At 38.5% G+C, this 24423-nt stretch overlaps 1 protein-coding gene and 2 pseudogenes across 1 annotated transcript in view; 1 reads left to right on the top strand and 2 right to left on the bottom strand.

Annotated features, from left to right (window-relative positions):
• SYCP2L (synaptonemal complex protein 2 like) overlaps positions 1 to 24423 on the bottom strand; it is an 83170-nt gene that overhangs the window by 50793 nt on the left and 7954 nt on the right. The window contains exons 5-14 of the mRNA XM_090268299.1: positions 23823 to 23927; positions 23387 to 23411; positions 14153 to 14238; positions 13957 to 14045; positions 11638 to 11672; positions 9823 to 9965; positions 8741 to 8793; positions 8074 to 8119; positions 4489 to 4581; positions 4328 to 4388 (exon numbers count right to left, since the gene is read on the bottom strand). Coding sequence (XP_090124425.1) covers positions 4328 to 4388; positions 4489 to 4581; positions 8074 to 8119; positions 8741 to 8793; positions 9823 to 9965; positions 11638 to 11672; positions 13957 to 14045; positions 14153 to 14238; positions 23387 to 23411; positions 23823 to 23927 — 736 coding nt within the window. The remainder of the gene's footprint in view (positions 1 to 4327; positions 4389 to 4488; positions 4582 to 8073; positions 8120 to 8740; positions 8794 to 9822; positions 9966 to 11637; positions 11673 to 13956; positions 14046 to 14152; positions 14239 to 23386; positions 23412 to 23822; positions 23928 to 24423) is intronic.
• On the bottom strand, positions 4711 to 6522 carry LOC150015522 (ATP synthase F(1) complex subunit alpha, mitochondrial pseudogene; annotated as a pseudogene).
• Positions 10351 to 11096, top strand: LOC150015521 (proteasome activator complex subunit 2 pseudogene; annotated as a pseudogene).

The raw sequence follows: 24423 nt of genomic DNA, 5'->3' as shown, positions 1-24423 counted from the left end.
GGCTGCAGGTTTTTCATATATGGCCCTATAAAGTTGAGGTATTATAATGGAGACGCTTTGTCTGGAAATGGGGAAGGGGTTGGGAAGCACGAGAACTGCACATTAGCAGCAGTCACAGTGCAACTGTGGAAACCAGCATGTGTTGCCCTGTCTACCACGGCAATGAAGCATGACTCAATAGAAAGAAGTATGTAGGATGCATGTGTATGGTTAGGGAGTGACTGGATGGGAGAGACATAGCATCCTATCTACTTCCACTACACAGGGTATTCTGGGGGCCATGTTCAAAAGAGCAGAGAGTGTGAAAACGTGGGGTTCTTTGCTTTCCCCTCCCCTAGGCCGGTCCAGTCAGCTGCTGGGGGCTCCAGTTCCTTGGTGAACTGCCTTGGAGACCACATGGTCCAGAAGCATTCTGGCGCCCCTCCCCAAATGCTCCATAGCCTGCATAGCAGGCACTGGGCAGGTAGGGCAGAAGGGGAAGAGATCAGGGTTGGTGGACTGTGGAGGCCATACAGTGGGGCAGCAAGCCTCACGCCACCCCCCTCCACACACACACACAAAATACACATACACATGGGAAGCAGCGGCAGCACTGGTGAGTGGAACAAGAGCTGCACAGGCCTGCCTGACCAGTAACAGAGCTGCACCAGCAAACCAACAACGAAGAGACAGGGAGCAAGTGTTGGACTGGTGGGCAGAAATCAAGGAAGCAGCAGCATGCCACAAATGTGACTTTAGCCAGTGCACAGAGACTCCAAAGGATGCCTGGGGCAGACCATGACAAGAAGCATGCTGCAGCTGCCTGCATCTTCCAAAGAACAGTACTTTTAAATAGGGAAAGGAATTCTGGGTGCAGACTAGGACTGGTCTGTCCTGGCAGAGGGTGGCAGGGTTATTATTTTCTCTGGATTTTTTAAGAGGAACAGGCTTTGAATCAGAAACCTGCCTTTATTTCTAATGGTATGATCGTTGAATAAAAGTTTCCTTTTCCTTTCCACCGAACTCTGTCTCCAGAGTTTTGCCTGCTTGGCAGCAAGTGGGTGGATGCTACCCCGCCACTGGCTGGTTTCCATAACAGTAACATACCTCTATTCCCACTTTGCTGAGAGTTTTATCATAAATGGGTGTTACATAGCATCTATTCTCTATCTATACTAACAGGTAATGTAAGCATAAGTTATTTTTAATTTCTATTTATGATTACACTTAATTTATATTTCTGGTGAGCTATTTATAAACTCCTCTTTACTACAGATAAAACGTACTCCCAACTAATGTATTGTCTTTACAATTCTGTGATTATGTAACCACTAACTGCTCTCATCTGTGTGACACAGTAAGAGCTATATATTAGGTTTCTGCCCAGGTTCCTGACACAGAGTACCTAAAGTCTTTGTAATTTCCTCAGTGCTAGGAATGCTAGAAGCGTCTTTTCTTCTAATATTTGGTCGTTGACCCCTGTTCCTGACACAAGAGCTAAGGCCCTTAGAATCCCCAGAGTGATGAGTGTCTTTTGTATGCTAATGAGGTGACTGGTGGCTTGGGGATCCTAGATGGCATCAGGATGGGGGCTGGTCCCAGAAAGGCTAAGGGCAGAATTAGAGGGCTGGAACTTTCAGACCCACTCCTCAACCTCAAAGGAGGGGAAAGAGGCCAGAGATTAATTATTGAGTTAATAACCTAACATGCCTACATGATAAAGCCTCCATACAAATCCCTAAGGTAGGTGTTTGTAGAGCTTTCAGGTTGGTGAACACATCCTTGGGTCAAGAGGATGGAGCATCCCACTTTTACAGGTACAGAAGTTCCTGCATCCAGGGCACTTGTGGATCTCACCTTGTCTTTTGCCTACCTGTTCATCTATACCCTTTAGTATATTCTTCATAATAAACTGGCAACTTAAATAAGTGTTTCCCTGAGTTCTGTGAGCCATTATAGCAAATTATCAAACCTGCAGAGGAGGCTGTGGGATCTACAATTTGTAGCTAGTTTCTTGGAAGTACAGGAGGCCTCCTGGAATTAGCGGGGGCAGTCTTGTGGGACTGAGCCTTCAACAAGTGGGGGTCTGCATTTACTCCAGGTAGTTAGCCTCAGAATTGCTTAATGTGAGAGAAAACCTGTACATTTGGTGTCAGAAGTGTTGTGAGTGAGGAGTTTTCTTTTACCCTCTCTCTCAGTTCTTCCAGTTCCCAGGCTCTTCAGATGTCAACTGGTACAATTCCAAAATCTAGGTTATCTTCTCTTCATCTTCCCTTCATTCCCCAGAGTTCAACTGGGAAAGTCTCTCCTCCTCTTCTGCCATCTGCTTTACCACCTCATCTATCCCAGTCCCAAAGTTTCCCTCTTTTTCCAACAACATCCAACAGGAGAAGCTACCAAGTCCTGCACATTAGAACAAATTCTCACAAGCACTGAAAAGAACTAATACAGAAAACTGAAACATTTTGAAATGGCCCAAAAAGTTCCTGGGTGCCTGTCTACAATCCCTTCTGGGTTATCTGTACTTTTCATTATCTTTGAGCTATTGTACAAATCTGTGAGTTATAGAAAACTGATAATCATGAAAATGATTCTTGTCCCTAAAAATTCAAATTAATTGTGTCTGTGGAATGCAATTGCCTAGTCCTAAATCTATTTGTAAATTAATTTCAGCATTGCATATATATGTGTGGTTTTGAATTCTCCTTTGAACTGGTTATTACATCTCACTGACTTCCTCATTAATTAGTGAATTAAATAAAATCTGCAACTCACAGTCACGATTTCACCTTTTCAAAAATTATCATTTAACAAAACAATGAAGTTAGCTTATGTACACAAAAAATTCAAGCAAGGGAAAGTCAGGGCTGAGGAAGAATTATCTTACCCTAAGTGGTCACATGGGAGAGCTTTCAGTTAAGAGTTCAAGGCTGAGAAGGATTTGTTTTCCCCAGGAATTGTGTTACAGATTAGGTTTGACTTTTCACCCTGTTTTCGGGAAGCTAAGTACCAAATCTGAATCTCCATAGTGGCCATTTTAGACTAGCCTTCATGACAAACATTTTTATTCTTGTCTGTGGTTCTGATTTTCCATTTTTATTATTTTGGTATAAATATGCAAGCTGACCTAAATCCTTTGTGGAAAGAAGTAAAGTATAATATCCATATTATCACATAATATTTAGTCTTAAATCTTTAGTAAACTTAATTAACTTTAAAAATGTTATAAATACTAAATTACTTTCAAAAACATGTCTTTATTTTTAAAGACCCAATTCAGAAATCCTGATAGATGTCAAGTTTGATTATAGCTGAAATGCTGAACTGGACCAACAGGTTACTTGTACCCACCCAGAAAATAATCACTTCTCATTTCATGCCCCTCAAACCTATCTACCAAAGTGAGAAGAAATGTGAGTGGTGGAGGTTTAAGGAGGGGGTGCCAGAGGGATGATATTTAGACAAAGGTGGCACATACCCACATAAACTCATTGATTATTACTATAAATCTGTAGGAAGGGAAGAACAGGTACTACATTCATTTTTTAAAAATTATGGTACAAAAAATAGCATTTGCCATGTTAAGCATTTTTGAGTGCAATTCACTGAAGTAAATAAGTACAACTGCTCTCCATAACATTTCATTTTGTAAATCTGAAACTGTACGCATTTAACAACTCTCCACTTTTCCCTCCCCACAGACCATGGTAACCACAATTTTATTGTCTCTATCAATTTGACTTCTTTAGATACCTTATATAAGTGGAATCATACAATATTTGTTTTTCTGTGACTGGCTGATTTCACTGAGCATAATGTCCCCAAGGTTCATCCATGTTATTGCAAGTGTCAGAATTTCTTTCCTTTTTAAAGATGAAATAATATTCCATTGTATGTGTATCCCCACTTTGTTTATCTATTCATCCACTGATAGGCACTTATGTTGCCTCCACCCATTGGCTATTATGAATAATGTTACAATGAACATGAGTCTATAAATACTCATATCTCTTCAAGCCTTGCTTTCAATTCTTCCAGATACATACCCAGAAGTGAAATTGCTAGATCACATAGTAATTTCATTTTTAATTTTTTAGAAAACTAAACCATTTTCACAATGAGAAAAATGGGCAGGTAGAGAAAACTAGGCAAGTAATGGAACCCCAAAGTCACAATATGAAAAAGTTAGAAGTCCTGTACCCCTGCCTCCCGGTCCTCAGCACACTGCTCCTTCCACCATACTTCCACCTCAAGGCACAAAGTCTGCCCTATAATTTACTAAATATATACTGCAACTATGAACAGAAATAATACTCTGAATTAAATATTGGATAGTTTATCATCTTACCTATTATGCTGAAATTAATCACTTCTTCTTTCAAAAGTATTACTGAGTCCCACAAAGCACTCTTGAAAGAAAAATAAGTGAAATTCATAAGCATATAACACACACTTGCATATGAACAATCTCTAAGTGCTTAAGTTTCAACAGAAATCAAATGTGATTACCTCAGTACTATCTATATAAAAAGTTACACTCTGACTTCCTAGGTTGAAATCAATCCAAAATTTCTCTAATTTTTCATCTGCTGGTTTTCTCATCTGTAAGATAAAATTTCAGCATAAATTATACACACAAATATCATGTCAAAGGTTCATATGAAAACTTTTCCATTAAAAACAGAACTTCTGCTTTTCTGAAAACACTACACTAATATTTTTTTTTCACCAAGCAATATGGAACCTTTATTTTTAAGGTGAATTCTGTACATCTGGAGCATGAGAGGAATCCTTTTACAAATGGAACTGGTTACTAGAAGGAACAATGACAAAGCCAAACTGGACTTCACCTGAATCCACAGGAGTTTAGGCTTCAAATCCAGCCAAGAAGTTTGTTACAATCTCTTTCAGCTTTGCATCTGACTGTTCTGAAATCTTTCCATCAGCCCTGATATTGCCCAACAGGGCTTGGTGTTGGCTGATAACATGAGACAAAAAAGCATTCTCAAACTTTGTGATCTTACTGGGCTCCAGTTTATCAAGATAACCACGTACACCAGCATAAATAACAGCCACTTGTTCTTCAATAGCCATGGAAGAATATTGTCCTTGCTTCAGCAACTCAGTCAGACGCACACCACGACTCAACAGTTGCTAAGTGGCAGCATCAAGATCAGAACCAAACTGAGCAAAAGCAGCAACCTCACGATACTGAGCCAATTCCAGCTCCATGGTACCTGCCACCTGCTTCATGGCCTTGGTTTGGGCAGCAGATCCAACACGGGACACAGACAAACCAACATTAATGGCAGGGCGAATACCTTTGTAGAACAATTCTGTTTCCAAGAAGATCTGTCCATCAGTGATGGAAATGACATTCGTTGGAATGTAAGCAGACACATCACCATCTTGTGTTTCTATGACTGGTAAAGCAGTAAAGGAGCCACCGCCAAAAGAATCATTGATTTTGGCTGCTCTTTCTAGCAGATGGGAGTATAGGTAGAACACATCACCAGGGTAGGCCTCACAACCAGGGGGTCAGCGCAGCAGCAAAGACATCTGACGATAAGCAACAGCCTGTTTGGATAAGTCGTCATAGATGATCAAAGCATGTCTGCCATTATCCCTAAAATATTCTCCCATAGAACAGCCAAAATAAGGAGCCAGGTACTGCAGTGGGGCAGCATCAGAAGCAGTAGCTGAAACCACAATAGTGTACTTCATGGCATCTGTATCTGTAAGTCTCTTCACCAACTGGGCAACATTGGATCTCTTCTGACCAATAGCAACATAGATACAGTACAGCTTCTTCTTTTCATCAGTTCCATCATTGAAACGCTTCTGGTTAATGATTGTGTCAATAGCAATTGATGTTTTACCAGTCTGTCGGTCACCAATGATCAGGTCACCCTGACCACGACCAATGGGCACCAAGCTATCCACAGCCTTAATGCCAGTCTGCATTGGTTCCCACACAGAGATTCTAGAAATGATCCCAGGGGCTTTCAGGCCAACTCGCCTATGGGTCTTGGAACCAATTGGACCCTTTCCATCAATGGCATTACCAAGGACATCTACTACACGACCCAACAGCTCCTCACCAACAGGGACATCCACAATGGCTCCTGTTCGCTTCACAATATCTCCTTCCTTAATTAGCTTATCATTTCCAAACACAACAACACCAACATTGTCGGGTTCCAAGTTCAGAGACATACCCTTTAAACCTGAAGAAAACTCTACCATTTCTTCTGCTTGAACATTCTTCAGCCCATGTACATGGGCAATACCATCGCCAATACTTAAAACACGCCCAGTCTCTTCAAGGTCAACAGAGGTATCAGCTCCAAGAATACGCTCTTCAAGGATAGAGGACATCTCAGCAGTGCCAGTCTTCTGAAGATGAGTGCTAGAGGCATGGAGATTCCTTGCAGCAATGAAAGATGATCCCAAAGCATTCTTGGAGACCAGCCCAGCTCGCTGAGGGAGGGCGCGGGCCATGGCCGCGGCGACGCGCACAGACAGCATTTTCGCAGCTTCTTAGTGATTCCTCTGCAGCCACAGCCTCCGGACTGACTCAACACTACACTAATATTATAGGGTATGTCTTTATTAACTTACTTATTTCAACAAAACAAAAGGAAGGTTTCAATTTTATACAACTAAACTATTTTTGAAAAGAAACCACTATTCTTAGCTATTTAATAAGATGTTTAAGTGCATCAGATGGCTCTATCCACACAAACTTTTTATACCTGGTGAAATCACAGAGACAACAGGTCTATGTTTAAGCAGTAACAATCCACACTGCATACAGATGGAAACTTCCAGTGAAGGAAGTACTGTGATCAAATGGAAGCAGTGATTTACCCTCGTACTTACCACATATTAGAATAGAGCTAAGATTTAAAGATTTCAAATTATCTTCATTTAACTTACTATAACATAAATATAAGCTAATAGTAAAAAGAGTCAAATAGTATGGTGCTTATAGAAATAGCAAACATCTCCTTCTCTGCCTCCCAACTGCACATAGGTACCTTCCCATCGTTACCATTAACAATGCCTTTGTATTCTCCCAGCTATATTGTAGACATATATCAGGAAATAGAGAGTTTTTATTCCACAACAATGGAGCAAACACTAGATTTACTGTTTCTCCAATAAATAGTATTTCTTAGACACCTTTCCATCATACATGCCTACTTTTTTTTATAGCTATAGAGTTGAACAAAGGTTTTAACCTACAGTGTATGTTACTGAAATCCAGTGGATGGGCCAAGATTATAGCCGATGGAAATTTAGAAGTCTAAAGAAGAAGAACCAAAGATCAGACTCCTCAGACAATTTGAAGGAAAAATAGAATTTAGATACAGGAATCAAAATCAGTTTTAGAGAGAAATTTGTAGAGTCATCATAAGTTGCTGACACAGTTCACATAGGCCAAGAAGGGGTTCTGAACCTCAAACAAAAAAATCATTAATAGGACACTCTAAAGACATGGTCCAGGAAACTCCCAACAAAGTCAAGGTATGGAGATCTTCGGTGGTTTTACAAAAAAGTTGAGATGTTGCAGGTTGGGGCACCTATACATGAAGGACCTTGTTCCTCTAGAAACCAAAGGAAGGAATAAAAAGAAGCTGTTCAATTTTGGACCATAAAGCACAAATTGGAATTACCTAGAAAAAGGGAAGTGGCCCCAATTGCTGTGGTTGAAGAAGCCTCAACTGTGTGGAAAGAAGCAAAATAATTGCTTTTTTCCCTTTTACCCAGACATGAGTAATTTTACCCACTAACAGAGTAAAATAAGGCTAGGTTCTGTAATCAACCACATAAAAACACATAAACCTTAAAAAATTTTTATCTAGTAATAAGAGTAGGACCCTTAAGTTCACTGGTAATGTACCCCAGTTACAGTATGAGAAGGCAGGGGAAAGGGACAATAAGCTTTGGAGTTGAGGCCTCAACCAGAAGTAAGCTTCCTTTTATCAAAAGCCCTTCTGAATTCAAGAGCAGCATGGCCTGACTGATTAAACCCAACTCTGGGTTTCATTACAGACCACCCCTCACCACCCCTAGGAAATGCAAACATACCTCATGACCATCAGCAAAAGCAGCAATACATGGAAATGAATAGACCCTGTAAAACACTTCACAATTAAAAAATGAAAATATGAATGGAACCAAAGTACAGCCTACAGATGTTCTACAAACAAGTATTTATAAGTAGGGTATGCCATCAAGTCTCCTAGTACAAGATATGGAAGCGGACCTCAAATCTACAAATGGAGATCTTCTATGGCTAGATTTCAAGTCTCCATCTGGCAGTCTACAAGCCAGGTTTACAGGTACTATATCTCAGCCCAGTCACTTGGAAAAATTCCCAATCAAAGTAGTGACCTTAGCAAATATCTTCCTATCAAGACTTTACTGTCCATAATACGACTTCCCCTTGTGACCTCAAGGCTATAGGAAATCACTCTTCATAAAATCTTCCCAGAGGATGTAATGTTAAAAATATTCCAAATCATAAATATGCTAAGAGACTGATATAGATTATTTTTAAACACACAAATGAATCAATAGAGAGAATGTGTCTAATCTTCAGAGGTTTATATTCAATGAATAACTCAGTAGTATGCAATATATTCTATCCTAAAATAAAATATTATAAAAACAGACCCTAGGTATTTTTTTTTTTATATTAGACATTTTCAGAATATAACTAGTCAATAAAATAATGCTCAGAAAAACATCTTACCTTCTTTGGTCACCAAGTCTGTTGTTTAGGTAATTGAGAAACAGTCTACTGTCCTTCAAAGTAAATAATGCAAACTTTTTAATAAAACATCAAAATGTCTTAAATAGTACTGTCCTCACCAGCATGTTAGAAGTCAGCGTTTGCCTCTAAATTTCCAGTACCTAGTAACATCACAAGGCTTCACAGACACCCGGGTTTTGTAATTCATCTTGACAAAATGAAAATATCAAAAGACATATAAATCAGGGAGGTGGGACTCCCAGGGCTCATGATTTTTCCATTTGGAACAAACAGAATCCTAACTATTGCAGATCTGTCAATAGGCTCAAAGTCAACTATAATATACTTAATGATATTGAAAGGTTTGGATTTAATAGAATCCTAATTGCACAACTGTTTAAACCTAAAAGACTTTGTTCAACATGAATACTGTTATGAAGAATTTTACCTTTCCCTACGTGTCCAACCCTCATTTTAAGAACTTTTTCAACGAAAAGGGAAAACATTTTAGCTATTTAAGATGAAGGTGAATATGCAACAAAGCCATAAGCTATTTTTGTGCTACTTGAGAAGACAATCACAGTGAACCCAGGTTCATGGGAGACACTGAAAATTATTGCTCCTCCAAAGAGTAGAGATAGGATGGCTCCCAACACAAACATCCCATAATACTCCTCTACTACTAGAGCACAGAGTGCCAATTTAAGCCTCCTGTTATCACACCAGCTGCTCTTTGCAAGGCTGAAATTCACTTTCTTTTCCCTTCCAACTCTGCCCATTCTCTGAGGTTCATTGGAAAACTACTTCCCTCACTCCATGGCATTTTCTCTGGATCCATAAAATTCATATATAGGTAACTTAGGAGTTACCTATAAAGAAGTCCTATCTATATCCACATATTTGACCCACAAATATTCTGTTTGTACTTTCCTCAAACTGTTTCACATAGATGGGAAACAGAAAGTTTAAGAATGGTAACTTAATCACATTTAAGGAAAAACCCTCCCCTGAGCACAGAAAATCACTGAGAGGATGCTTAATAAATATAGATTAAATGGAATTTTGAGGACAAGGAACCGCACCGTCTCAAATTCTCGATCCTTAATATTTTTGAAAGCTTCAGCAATAACATCGTCTTCAAACCACTGATGGACAAGGTCATCTCTTGATGTTTTTGTTGTCAGTCTGCACAATACTTCAGAAAGAGCAACCTGCTGACCATAATCTAGAGATTAAAAATATGAATAATTCTGGGCACAAAGCAAAAGAAGAAATGAGTTCTAGAGATTAGCACCTGCTCAAAGAAATCCCACCTTAGAAGACTAGTATTGTGTCTTATTAGCAAGATGTATCTCAGAGCAATTCTAGTTATTTAAATTCAATATTTAAGAAATGTTAGGAGAAATCTAAACAGTATGTCAGCATATAATAACTTTTTAAATAAATGATATCTCTGCATTTTATATTATATACATTAAAACATTCATCAAAAGCAGCTCATCAAATAGCCTTTCAAAAATACTTCTACTGCAAAGATTAAATCTCGACATTGATTGGGTGTTTCACAGCAGATAAACAAACACTACCTATATCAACATGTTTATGGGAGACCCGAGATCTAGCAAACTGAAGCAGCATGGCCAAGCCTTGTGGGTTGCGCCCAAGCAGAGAAGCCCGCAAACAGGTGGATGTCTTCAGGCAAAATCTTTTCCAGGAGGCTAAGGAATTCCTCTACAGATTCTTGCCATAGAAAATCATACACCTGAATCAGCTCTTGCAAGAGGACTCCCTCAACCTGACCAACCTGACCTCTCTCCAAGCCCCATTGGACATCCCTATTCCAGACCCACCACCCAAGGATGATGAGATGGAAACAGATAAGCAGGAGAAGAAAAAAGTCCCTAAGTGTGGTTTTCTCCCTGGGAATGAGAAGCTTCTGGCCCTGCTTGCCCTGGTTAAGCCAGAAGTCTGGGCTCTTAAATAAAAATGTATTCTGGTGATCGTATGGATCCAGCACTTAATCCCCAAGATTGAGGATGGAAATGACTTTGGAGTGGCAATCCAGGAAAAGGTGTTGGACAGGGTGAATGCGGTCAAGAATGAAGTAGAAGCTTTCCAGACAACCATTTCCAAGTACTTTTCAGAATGTGGGGATGCTGCGGCCAAGGCCTCTAAGGAGAACCATGTAATGGATTACCGGGCCCTGGTGCACAAAAGAGATGAGGCAGCCTATGGGGAACTCAGGGCCATTGTGCTGGACCTGAAGGCCTTCTATGCTGAGCTTTATCATATCATCAGCAGTAACCTGGAGAAAATTGTCAACCCAAAGGGTGAAGAGAAGCCACCTATGTACTGAGCCCAAGGCTAGAAAAGAAATAAATTACCAATACTTTGTGTGGAAACAAACAAACAAACATGTTTAAAACTCAACTTTAAGGATAAAAAGAAAGTCACAGCTGGATAAGTACAACAGGGTGAAATTTCTAAAATGCTTTTAAGATCTGCAAAACAATAATGTATATTGCTTTTGAATACACAATGAAAAAGTAGAAAAATATACTTAGGAATGAAAAACAAATCCAAGTCAAGGATTACCCCTACCAGTGGAGAGGGGACTGAGATCAGGGACATGGACACGGATTTAGTTTTTAAAAGATTCTAAACAAATGTGGCAAAGTGATAAAATTTGACCAAGCTCATTGGTGAGTAATGAGTATTTCTTAATTCTTTTTTATGGTTTTCTGCATGTTGAAATTTCTCATAATAAATCAGAAACAAAATTCTAATTCCTATTTTCGATTTGGTCATAATTTATTCTCCGTAGTTCCAAAATGCTCATAAAACCCTAATGCCCAATATTTAATATTATTATATTTAAAATTCTAAACATTTCTTACCACCCACAGTAAAGATTGTCCTTGAGAGGTCTTTCCTGAAAAACATTTAGATAAACTGCATGTTACTGAAATGAACCTAAATAGGCAAAAATTCACTATATTGGCATTAAAAATTTAAACCAATATGTATATTTTTGAAATTATTTATTTCAGCATTTTCTCAATGTCAAAAAATAGATGAAAATTTTTTCTCAAGTTTATATGTTAATGACAAATAAGCCCCCCCCCCAAAAAAAAAACGCTGCAATTCTATTTCTCCTTCTGTAAAGTAAATTCAATTTGATGGTCTCCAGAAGATTCAGCAAATGTTGAGTCTGGAATTTTATAATCATCTCACCAGTATCATAAGGATGTGTGCCCCTTTTTTACATAGTTTGACATCCAGAAGAAATATTAACAATAGATGCTGAGAGTCTTTTCAATGAGCTTCTTGAACATAAGTACTTTAAAAACTAAGTCTTTACGTTACTGTAACAAACACAGACTCCCATTTTGTATGCAGACTGTCCCCAGCTTACAATTGTTTGACTCACGATTTTAAAGTTCACAATGGTGCAAAAACAATACACATAAAAAAGTACATGAGATATCCAACACTTTATTATAAAATAGGCTTTGTGTTCATTAATTTTGCCCAACTTTAGACTATCATTTATGGTATGCTAGGCTAAGCTATGATGTTCAGTAGCTTAGGTATATTCAATGCATTTTTGACTTAAAGTATATTCAATTACAATAGGTTTAATGGGATGTAACCCCATTGGAAGTCAAGGAGCATCTGTATTTATTTAACAATTTTAATAAAATGCTAACAAATGCGATGTATATATTTTTAATATTTGAAATAACTCATTTTAAAGAACACATTTGTTAAGAACTCTTGTAGTAGTTCAGTTTCTCATAATAAATTATTGATTTGTTACTGTTAAATAGAAGTCTTAAAACAGCACCACTGAGTTCTGCTTAATTTTATACTTGCACATTTTACTTAAAGTCTAGAATGTTCCAGACTTTGTAGCACAAACAAGCAATAAGGTAGGACCATAGGATTATAGGATTAAGTTGAAAACTTAGGAGAAAATTATAGGCAGCTACTCTCCAAGTCTAAATACACTACTAAGAATAATGATTTCACTACTGTATTTAACAAATATTTTTTTAGGAAAAATTCAATGAAAAAACTGAATCCTGCACAGATAGTTAAATGAACAAATATGACAACAATAAGCTCCATGTTCACCAGTCACCTCTCAGGCCTACACTATGATGAACCTGGTCACCCTTCCTCACACAGTCACAGCTGCATGTCCCATGAATGACTGTGTGCCACAACAATGTCATCAATGTCAGTTAGTGGTTAGCTCACACTCATGGGTTAACATTCAAATTTCAAAACAGGGTGGTGGTTTTGCTCTTTCCATGTTCACACATAAAAACCCTACCTCCAAATTTCAATGTCCCAAAGCTACACTATTGTGACTGGGGCTCCGAAACACAAAAAATCCATCACTTTTGAGCCCTAGCTGGTGTGGCTAGGTTGGTTTGAGCACTGTCCTGTATACCAAAAGATTATGGGTTTGATTCCCAGTCAGGGCACATACCTAGGTTGTGGATTTTGATCCCCAGGTTGGGGAGCCTACAAGAGGCAACCAATCGATGTTTCTTTCTCTCTCTTACTCTGTCCCCCTGCTTCCTCTTTTTCTAAAGCAATGAAAAAAACTGTCCTCAGGTGAGGATAAAAAAATTCATCACTTGAAAAGCAATACAAATTCCATGCCTTTTTGGTATAGCTAATAGTTGGTAACCTTTGGATATTTGCTCACTACCAGGTAACGTGTGAATCATTTTCAATGGATTTCCTGATTCAACTGGTACATAACTATCAATCAGATATTAATGTTGGCTCCATTTTACAGGCAAGCAAACTGAGACACAGTAAGGTTAAGACTATGCTCCATATAATGCAATGAGCATAAATGGCAAAACCAGGATCTGAAGCCAAGCAGTTTACCAGCAGGATCTGCACTCAACATTGCCCCATGAGTAACCAATTTAGTTCACATTGACAGTGAAAAATAATCCATAGCCTGAGGAAGCATTTACCATACCTGACTTTGATGAAAATAGAAATCATAGTACTAAAAAAGAAGAGCTTAGCAAAATCTGGCTTTTTTCCTCAATCCTTCATCACTGTTTAGCATAGCATTTTCTGAAGGACGGAATGACTCAATCGGGTCTAAGTAGAACAGAGACTGAGACAGTACAATCAGAGAGATATTGCCCTTACATCGTCACACAGTTGAATACAAGGTCACTTACATAAGCAGACATACGCCTTCTGACAATGGGAGCTGTTGTCTCTCTTCCAAAGGTATAGCATGCAAAATGCTGTTCAGGGTCATCAAAGCCTGACAGGGTTGAAAAAAGGCATTCAGGGGGAAGAAACAGAGACAATGCACAAACTTGTCCCAGGTTTCTACAGCAACAGTTTTCTGTTTTGTTATTTGCAACTCACCTCTTGTTGAATCAAATGATTTACCATCTTTTCTGTCACCAGGAATCCTAAGGTAAACATGAAGGAATCCAACATCTGAATTTTCCCTGAAAGCATAATTTCAAAACAATCAAATTGATGCTAAAAAGAATAAGGAAATGTCTCCTACTCAGCAAGAAGAGGCAAAGACTGGAACAAGCATAGGATCAATAAACATTTCAGAAGTCACACAGTCTGCGCAAGGGACAAATGACAGCCTGCTTTGAGCTCTAGAAACCACCAAGCCACAGTACCCTTTTACTGCATAGATCCCGCCAAGGAAAAATAAGAACTGCATGGGCAAAGTGTGACTGCTGTGATCGTCAAAGCTGAAACAAAGCTACTTTTCTGTCTCGACTATGCCATATTCAAAGGGCAACTCCACAGCATCCTGTTTTTTCTATGCACTTCTGACATTCACATAGTTTATAAAAATTAAAAATGTATAAGGTCATATACAAACAAAAGCAGGAACTTTTTAAATAAAGTGTTGGCCTTTATTAAATAACACAATCACAGAAACTTCAACAGCTATTTGTCAGTACACAGTTTTAAAAAGGGTATGCAACAATATTTCATGCTTATGAAATGAACAATTATTTTGATTTTATTTAAGCATATTATGTTAACATATGAAATGACAGTAGTAGTGTACACTGCAAAAGCTTATATTAGGATCATAGTATTATTTTGATAGGCTCAGATTACAATTTTGATATATGAATTATTCACCACATATCATACTTTTAAACCCCAATGTAATTCATGAAACTGTAGGAACTCAAACCAGAAAGTAGAAATTTAAAAGATCCCTCTTCAGTCCCAAAACAGCCAAGTTAACACTGCGAGATAATCTCTAGAAACCAGATATTTGGCTAGGGCTGTGACAACAACTTGCCCGTCAACTTAAAACTTGAGAGAAAGATTTTAACAGAGCCCAGGTGGAAGCAGGGGACCCTAAAGATATTTATGAACCCTGTTAGCAAATATCTGCCACTATTAGACCTTTTTATTTTAAAGAGTAATTAAAAAAACTAACAAACATTGCCCAATGAAAAAAGCAGGAAAAGCATGGTAATTAAGGAGGTAGCAGAAAAATGACTTTTGAAAAAAGTTTATTTTAGGAAACAAAATTTTTTGAGGCATCTGCTTTATTATCTCAAACTTCAAGAGGAAAATGAATTCTACAGAATAAAAATTAGCTCTCCAAGAAAAGGCAACAGCCTAAGATGAACATATAGAATACAGATGTAAATAAAGAAATACATAATATGAAAATTAAAGGCATTCTAGATATTTTAATCTAAGGGAAATTAATACAGGAAATTAATCGCAAAAGTAATTTTTAAATAATATTTATTGATTATGCTATTATAGCAGTCCTGACTTTCCCTTTGCCCCCCATCACCCATAAACCCCCACTCCCTCAGGCAATCCCCACACCACTGTTCATGTCCATGGGTCATGCATACAAATTCTTTGGCTACTCCATTTCCTATACTGTACTTTACATCCCCATGGCTATTCTGTTAACTACCTATTTGTACTTCTTAATTTCCTCACCTCTACACCCATTCCACTACAACCCCCTTCCATCTGGCAACATCAAAACCTTTTCTGTATCCATGATTCTGTCACTGTTCTTCTTGTTTACTTAGTTTGTTTTTTAGATTCAACTATATGAAAGATATGTATTTTTGCCATTTTATTGTTCATACTTTTGTAATTCTTTTTCTTAAATAAGCCCCTTTAACATTCTATATAATAACGTTTCTTTTTAATTTTTGATTTACTTACTGTTTTTCTATTACAGTTGTCCCACTTTTTCCCCCATTGCTTCCCCCTAACCAGACCATCCCTTCTCCCACAATCAATCCCAACCTTGTTGTACATGTCCATGGGTGATTTATACTAGTTCCTTTACTAAACCCTTTCCCTACTTACTTCGTTTCTCTCCCTCACCCCTGCCCCCCTGGTAACTGTTACTCTGTTCCTTATTTACATGCCTCTGGTTCAATATTGTTCATTTGTTTGTATTGTTCATTAGTCTCCTGTATCAGGTGATATCATATGGTATTTTCCCTTCATTGCCTGGTTTATTTCACTAAGCATCATTCTCTCTAGTTCCACACATGTTATCACAAATGGCAGGAGTTCCTTCTTTCTTTCTGCTGCATAGTATTCCATTGTGTAAAAGTACCACAATTTTTAAATCTATTCATCTATAGATGGGCACTTAGGCTGCTTCCAGCACTTGGCTATTGTAAATAGCGCTGCTATGAACATAGGGGTGCATAAGTTCTTTTGAATTAGGGTTTCAGGATTCTTTGGGTATAATCCTAGCACTGGAATCGCTGGTTCAAAAGGCAGTTCCATTTTTAGTTTTTTGAGGAAATTCCATACTGTTTTCCATAGTGGCTGCACCAGTCTGCATTCCCACCAACAGTGCACTAGGGTTCCCGTTTCTCCACATCCTCACCAGCACTTGTTGTTTGTTGATTTGTTAATGATGGACATTCTGACTGGTGTAAAGTGGTATCTCATTGTGCTTTTATTTGCATCACTGTGATGGCTAGTGATGCCTCTGGACCCTCTGTATATCCTTCTTGGAGAATTGTTTGTTCAAGTTCTTTGCCCAATTTTTAATGGGGTTGTCTGTCTTCTTGGTGTTCAGACATATAAGTTCTTTATATATTTTGGAAATATCAAAATATATATCTGAGATATCATTGGCAAATATGTTTTCCATAGGTTGGTTCCCTTTTCATCTTGCATAGGTTTTCTTTATAATAATGGTTTGATGATGATGAATTCTTTAATTTCTACTTGTCTGGGAAGCTCTCTATCTGCACTTTGATTCTCGATGATAGCTTTTCTGGGCAGAGCAATCTTGGCTGTAGGTCCCTGCTTTTCATGACTTTGAATATTTCTTGCCAATCACTTCTAGCCTGCAAAGTGCCTTTTGAGAAACCAGCTGGACAGTCTTATGGGAACTTCTTTTAGGTAACTAACTGCTTTTCTCTTGCTGCTTTTAAGATTCTCTTTATTTTTAACCTTTGGCATTTTAATTATGATGTGTCTTGGTGTGGACCTCTTTGCATCCATCTTGTTTGGGACACTCTGTGCATCCTAGACTTGCATGTCTTTTCCTTCACCAAATTAGGGAAGTTTTCTTACATTACTTTTTCAAATAGATTTCTAGTTTCTTTTTTTTAAGTATATTATATTGATTAAGTTGTAACAGTAGTCCCAATTTATTTCCCTTTGCTCCCCTCTTCCAGGTACCCCCCTTCCCTCCAGCAATCCCATCCCCCTTAGTTCATGTCCATAGGTCATGCACATAAGTTCTTTGGCTTCACCCTTTCCTATTTTGTACCAACCAATTCTGCTTCTTAGTCCCTACACCATTTCTCCATTTCTCCCCCTTCCCTCTCCCAGCTGATAACCCTCGAAATGATTCCCATACCTACAATTCTGTTCCTATTCTGGTTTGCTTAGTTGGATTTTGTTTTTATTTTTTAAACTCAGCTGTTGATAGTTGTGAGTTTGTTGTCATTTTAATGTTCATAATTTTGATCTTTTTCTTAAGTCCCTTTGATATTTCATATAATAATGGCTTGGTGATAATGAACTCCTTTAGATTTACCTTGTGTGGGAAGCACTTCATCTGTTCTTCCATTCTAGATGATAGCTTTGCTAGGTAGAGTAATCTTGGTTGTAGGTCCTTGCTTTTCATCGCATTGAATACTTCTTGCCAGGCACCTCTTGCCTGCAAAGTTTCTCTTGAGAAATCAGTTGACAGTCTTATAGGCACCCCTTTGTAGGCAATTGTCTGCTTTCCTCTGCTGCTTTAAAGGTTCTCTCTTTATCTTGAACCTTTGGCATTTTAATTATGATGTGTCTTGGTGTGGTCCTCTTGAGTCTAGCTTGTTTGGAATTCTCTGTGCTTCCTGGTCATGTATGTCTATTCCCTTCACCAAATTTGGGAAGTTTTCTTTCACTATTTTTTCACATAAGGTATCAATTTTTTACTTTTCCTCTTCTCCTTCTGTCACACCTATGATTTGGATGTTGGTATGTCTAAAGTTGTCTCAGAGGTTCCTAAGCCTCTCCTCGTTTTTTCAATTCTTATTTCCTCATTCTGTACTGGTTGGCTGTTTATTTCTTCCTTATGTTCCAAATCATTGATTTGAACCCCGGTTTCCTTCCTTCACCATTGGTTTTCTGTGGACTTTTCTTCGTTTCATTTAGCATAGCCATCACTACTTCCTTTATGTGTTTGCCATACTTAGGTATATCTGTCAAGCCTGTGAGCATCTTTACCGCCTGTGTTTTGAACTCTATCTGTGTTAGGTTGGCTAGCTCCTCATTTGTTTGCTTGGCTATCTCTTTATTGCTTAGTTCTCCCACTGGAACCTTGATCCATTCCCTCTTTTGGGCCATACCTCTCTGTCTCTTCATTTTGACAGGTTCCTGTATATGTTTGCTGCCGTGTCTTAAGTAAAGCCATCACACCTGTTACATTGTAAGGGGCAGAGCCTTAGGTATTTGTTAGTATGTGTGACCCATTTCACCACATTATAGTGCTGTATATGGGGGAGGGGTCTTAGAGGAAACAATGCTGCTGGTTCAGCACTCACCCCTTTTCCATACACTTCTCCCACTTCTGTATGGGACTGGTGCCTCTCTAGCTGTTGCCCTGGCTGTCATTCCCAGAGTGGGTGGTATATGGACATTATAGGACCATGGGGGTTCTTTAAACCAGCAGAGTCTACTGAGATACCGGCAGTTTCTTCCTCTGCCCCACCCCAACTGGTTTGCAGTCAGATGCAATGAGGGTTTATTTTCCCCATTGCTTTATTTTTCCCCACGAGTTGTGTGGTCTAGTCTGTGCCGGGGGTACTCCCCAGGTGTCCCTCCCTACTCTTTAAAATGTGTGTCTGTGCTTTCCCCTGGCCTTCCACTGTTGCCACCACCACTGCTGCTGCTGCCACTTCCACTAAACTGTGTTCTCTCCACCCCAGCTCTCCCCCTCCTATCTGTGTGGATGAGTATATCTTCTTTATATCTTTGTTTGCTGGACTTGCATGCAGCTTGATTTTCTGGAACTTCTGGTTGTCAATAGTTTTGAGGTAGCTGTATTCCTTTTTTTTAAAATATGTTTTATTGATTATGCTGTTACAGTTTCCCAATTTCTTTTCCCTTTGTTCCCCTCTACCCAGTGACACCCCTCCCTCCAATTGTCCTACCCGCTTAGTCCATGTCCAGTGGTTGTGCATATAGTTTTTCTCAACATCTTCCTGTCTACTCCACTCCCTCCTACTATGCTTAACTCCTCTACCATCCCCCTCCCTTTCCCCCCTTCCCCCTCCCCACTGACCTCCCCCCCAAAAATTCCCAATACCTATAATTCTTTTCCCACTCTCATTGCCTACTTGATTTACCTTCATTTTGGTTCCCTGACTTCTGTGGTTGGTTGTTGTGATACAGTTTTCATTTTAATGTTCATAGTTTTGATCCTCTTTCTCCTAAACAAATCCCTTTAACATTTCATATAACAGTGGTTTGGATCTGATGAACTCTTTCCGTTTTACTTTGTCCTGGAAGCACTTTCTCTGCCCTTCTATTCTGAATGACAGCTTTGCTGGATAGAGTAATCATGGCTGTAGGTTTTTGCTTTTCATTGCTTTGAATATTTCTTGCCAGTCCCTTCTTGCCTGCAGAGCTTCTTTTTAGAAATCAGCTGACAGTCTTATTGAGACCCCTTTGTATGTAATTCTCTTCTTCTCTCTTGCTGCTTTTAAGATTCTCTTTATCCTTAATTTTTGACATTTTGATTACAATGTGTCTTGGTGTGGTTCTCCCTGGGTCCAGCTGTTCTGGAACTCTATGTGCTTCCTAGACCTGTATGTCTATTTCCTTCCCCAAGTTAGGGAAGTTCTGCTTCATTATTTTTTTCACATAATTTTTCAATTTCTAGTACTCCTTCTTCACCTCTGGCCCCCCTATGATTCAGATGTTGGCCTGCTTATAGCTGTTCGATAAGTTTCTGAGCCTTTCCTCATTTTCCTCACTTCTCGTTTCCTCTTTCTGCACTGGTTGACTGTTTGTTCCTTCCCTATGTTCCAATTTGTTGATTTGATCCCTGGTTTTCTTTCCCTCACTACTAGTTTCATATGTGTTTTTGTTCATTTCAGCAGAACTAGCCTTCATTCTTTCCTCATCTTGTTTAAGATCTGCTGTTAGGTCTATAAGCACTTTTATAACCAAATCTCTGAACTGTGCCTCAGAAAGATTTCCTATCTGCTGAGCCATTAGATTAGAAATTTTCTGTCTGGTCAGGAGCATCACTGGGATCTCTATCACACTCTGTGCCATCTTGAACAGTTTTTTGTTTACCTTTGCTTCCTGGGCAGGGCTGTCACACCGTCTACACTATAGAGGGCAGAGCCCCATGCACTCATCACAACCAGGTGACCCGTCTCACCACGCTGTGGCATTTTTTGTGGGGGTGGGGGTCCAAGATGGATTCCTGCCATTCACTCTCTGCTGAGAGACCGGGAGCCTCCTCCTCCATCCCCACCCCCACTGGGCCTCAAAGTCCAAGGCAATGGATGTCTACCTTCCCTGGCTTTGGAATCACAAGCTGACAGGTCTGGTCTGCAGCCAGGGGTACTCCCCAGGTGCTTCTCGCCTCCTCTTAAATACGGGTATCTGTGCTTACCGCTGTCCTGCCGCCATCGTTGCTGCTGCCGCGAACAGCGCAGCTTGACCTCTCCTCCCCGGCTTTGCCCCTCCTACCTTTTTGGATGAACGCCATTTCTTTATAACTCATATGTTGGACTTCCATTTATTTTCTGGAACTTCTCGTTATTTCTGGTTTTGCGGTAGTTGTATTCCTCCTTAGTTATGGAGGGAAATGCATCGTATCTATCTAGGCCTTTATCTTGGCCAAAGTCAGATTTCCAATTTCTTGCTCTTTCTCTTCTTCTGGCACTTCTATGCAATGAATGTTGGATCTCTTAAAGTTCCCCAGAGGCTGCTTATACTATCCTCATATATTTTTTTTTTTTGGATTCCTTTTTCTTCTTGTTGTTCTGATTTGTTTTTTTTTCTTATGTTCCAAATCATTGATTTGATTCTCAGCCTCATCCACTCTACTGTTTTTTCCCTCTAAATTATCCTTTTTTCAATTAGTGTATCCCCCATTTATGACTGGATCTTTTTTTATCCTGCTTTAGTCCTCACTAAGTTCCTTGAGCAACTTTATAACCAGTATTTTTGAACTCTGCATCTTATAGATTGCTTATCTCCACTTCATTTAGCTCTTTTTCTGGAGTTTTGATCTATTCTTTTATTTGGGCCATGTTTCTTTGTCTCCTCATTTTGACAGCCTCCCTGTGTTTGCTTCTATGTATTAAGTAGAACTGCTATGACTCTCTGTCTTGGTAGTGTGGCTTAATGTAGTAGGTGTCCTGTAGGGTTCAGTGGCACAGCCTCTTGAAGCGACAACTTCAAGAGGTCCAATATTCACATCATAGGAGTGTCAGATGGAGAAGATAAAGAATAAGAAACTGGAAATCTATTTGAAAAAGTAATGAAAGAAAACCTCCCTAATTTGGTGAAGGAAATGTCTAGACATGCAAGTCTAGGAAGCACAGTGTCCCAAACAAGATGGAATCAAAGAGGCCCACACCAAGACACATCATAATTTAAATGCCAAAGGTTAAAGATAAAGAGAGAATCTTAAAAGCAGCAAGAGAAAAGCAGTTAGTTATTACCTTAGGGAGTTCCCATAAGACTGTCAATCTGGTTTCTCAAGAGAAACTTTGCAGGCTAGAAGTGATTGGCAAGAAATATTCAAAGTCATGAAAAGCAGAGACCTACAGCCAAGATTGCTCTACCCAGAAAAACTATCATTAAGAATCAAAGGGCAGATAAAGAGCTTCCCAAACAAGAAAAAAACTAAAGGAATTCATCATCACCAAACCATTATTATATGGAATGTTAAAAGAACGTATTTAAGAAAAAAAAGATCAAAACTATGAACAATGAATACATACCTATCAACAATTAAATCTAAAAAACTAAGCAAACAAGAAGAACAGAGATAGAATCATAGATATAGAGAACATTTTGATGTTTGCCAGATGGAAGAGGGTTGTGGCATAATGGGTGAAGAGGTGAGGGGATTAAAAAGTACAAATAGGTAGCTATAGAATAGCCATGGGGTTGTAAAGTACAGTACAGGAAATGCAGTAGCCAAAGAACTTGTATGCATGACCTATGGATATGAACAATGTTGCAGGCATTGCCTGAGAAAGTGGGGGTACGGGGTGGAGGTGGAGCAAAGGGGGGGAAATCATGAGAATTGTAATAGCATAATCAATAAAATATAATTAAAATAATATAAATGAAGTTAAAGATAAATGTTATAAAATTCAAAGTAGTTTTTACCATTGTGTATCTTATTCATCAATTTTAGAGACAGTAACTATCACTTATGAAGATCATACAAATTTTACTTGAAAGTATTTGGATCCCCTTACTTAGAATGGGAGGACCTTTAAAACAATCAACTAAGCACCATATATACCTAAGTTTGTAGCATTCAATTTCCTTTATTATGAGATATCATCCATTGTAGAATAGTGTCAATTTAATAACAGCTTTTCAAAAGAAAAATAAGAAGATGGACAATAGGAGGAGGAGATACCCAGATTAAGATTACCTCAATTTCTGAAATGTTCAAAAAGTTTGAATCCATAGTGTCATAATTCAAGATATCAAATTACATTTAACTTGAATAAATGAAACAGAATCAGGAATCTAATTCCAAATGTTCTAAAAAATTGCCTTTTAGACTCTTGAAAAACAGAGAAGGAGATAAGAATCAGCTCCAAGTTAAATCAGTAACAGTTAAGCTTTTGCTGGTTTGGAATGACAAAATGGCTCTCTACACCTGAATGGAGCAACGCCTCCAATGGTGACAGGAGCAGTTAAATTAGATGGACCTCAGGCAAACTAAGACATAGTTTACAACAAAATTCATTTCAACATCAAAACATGACTATCATAAGATAGCCAATAAATCCAAACATGATAATTAAACCCACTTTACTTTTAACATAGCTTTTAGAAAAAATATTCTCTCTATACCAGAATATTCTATTAATGAAAAATAAACAGCCAATTAGTGGTAAATAACACACTTACCTTTACTACTACTCCTGGAAATAATCTAATAAAAAGAAAGAAAAAGTAAAGCTTATATAATTTTTAAAAAGCATTATAAACAATAATGTTAATACATTAATGCTGATATTTCTCTAACAGGCAGAAGTTGACTTTAAATGCAGCATAAAAAATTTTAAAGAAGTCCTATTTGACCTATAATAACTATATTAAAATTAGCATATCACTATTGGGTAAATAATATATTGGTGTGCATGGAAATAAGACACCTCATCTTTCTATAACATTGGTTATCTACATTGTTTGTTTCTATTTCATATAATATTCTAATAATAAAATATGAGAGTCTTTTAGTAAAACCCACATCTTAGAAAAATACCAGTTTTAGAAATAACTCAAGGATTCCTGTAAACTACCAATGGTATCTGTTCAGCAAAGCAACCACCCCCATCCTTACCAGTGCTGTGTCAAAGAAGTCTTCTGTAACATTAATCAGGGATGTGTCTGAAGCTAGATCTTCCATGGTCAGAAATCCTACTGTTTTTTCAAACCAGGTAACCATGTACACAAGAAAAGAAACACAGATGGAACCCCCATGATTTCACAACTACTCCCTATTCAATAACATTTCACAAGATAATTCTCTCACTAGAGCAAAATAATTTAAAAGACCTTTTTCCATTCTGTCATCAAGTTCAATTAGGCCTGTCTCTGAGGCCTCCAGCTAGAACACTCCAGGATGTAATCATATTGCTACAGAGCTGCAATAAGTTCTCAGACACCAGCAAGAATGGTTATACTTGGCAAGGAAGCAAGGCCAGAAAGCCACATAAAGAGGCTAGTGAAGACATAAATGAACCTCCTAACATATAAGTTCCTGTCCTCTGGGAAGCTGTCGAAGACAAGCTGTCAAAGGAGATGCAGAATTTGGAATGTGCTCCAGAAGTACAAGTAGTACAGTAAATATGCCCATGTCTCACTACTTTTCTTTTGCCAAAAGCTTCCAGCTACTTGGAGACTTTTCTTTTCTATAGGGACATACATCTTTAAGTTCTTAA

This window comes from Furipterus horrens, unplaced genomic scaffold (genome assembly GCF_987537825.1).
Source record: "Furipterus horrens unplaced genomic scaffold, mFurHor1.1.pri manual_scaffold_3, whole genome shotgun sequence".
NCBI classification, from domain to species: Eukaryota; Metazoa; Chordata; class Mammalia; order Chiroptera; family Furipteridae; genus Furipterus; species Furipterus horrens.
Note: the sequence above shows the minus strand (reverse complement) of the source record. Positions and strands in the feature narration are given on the sequence as shown.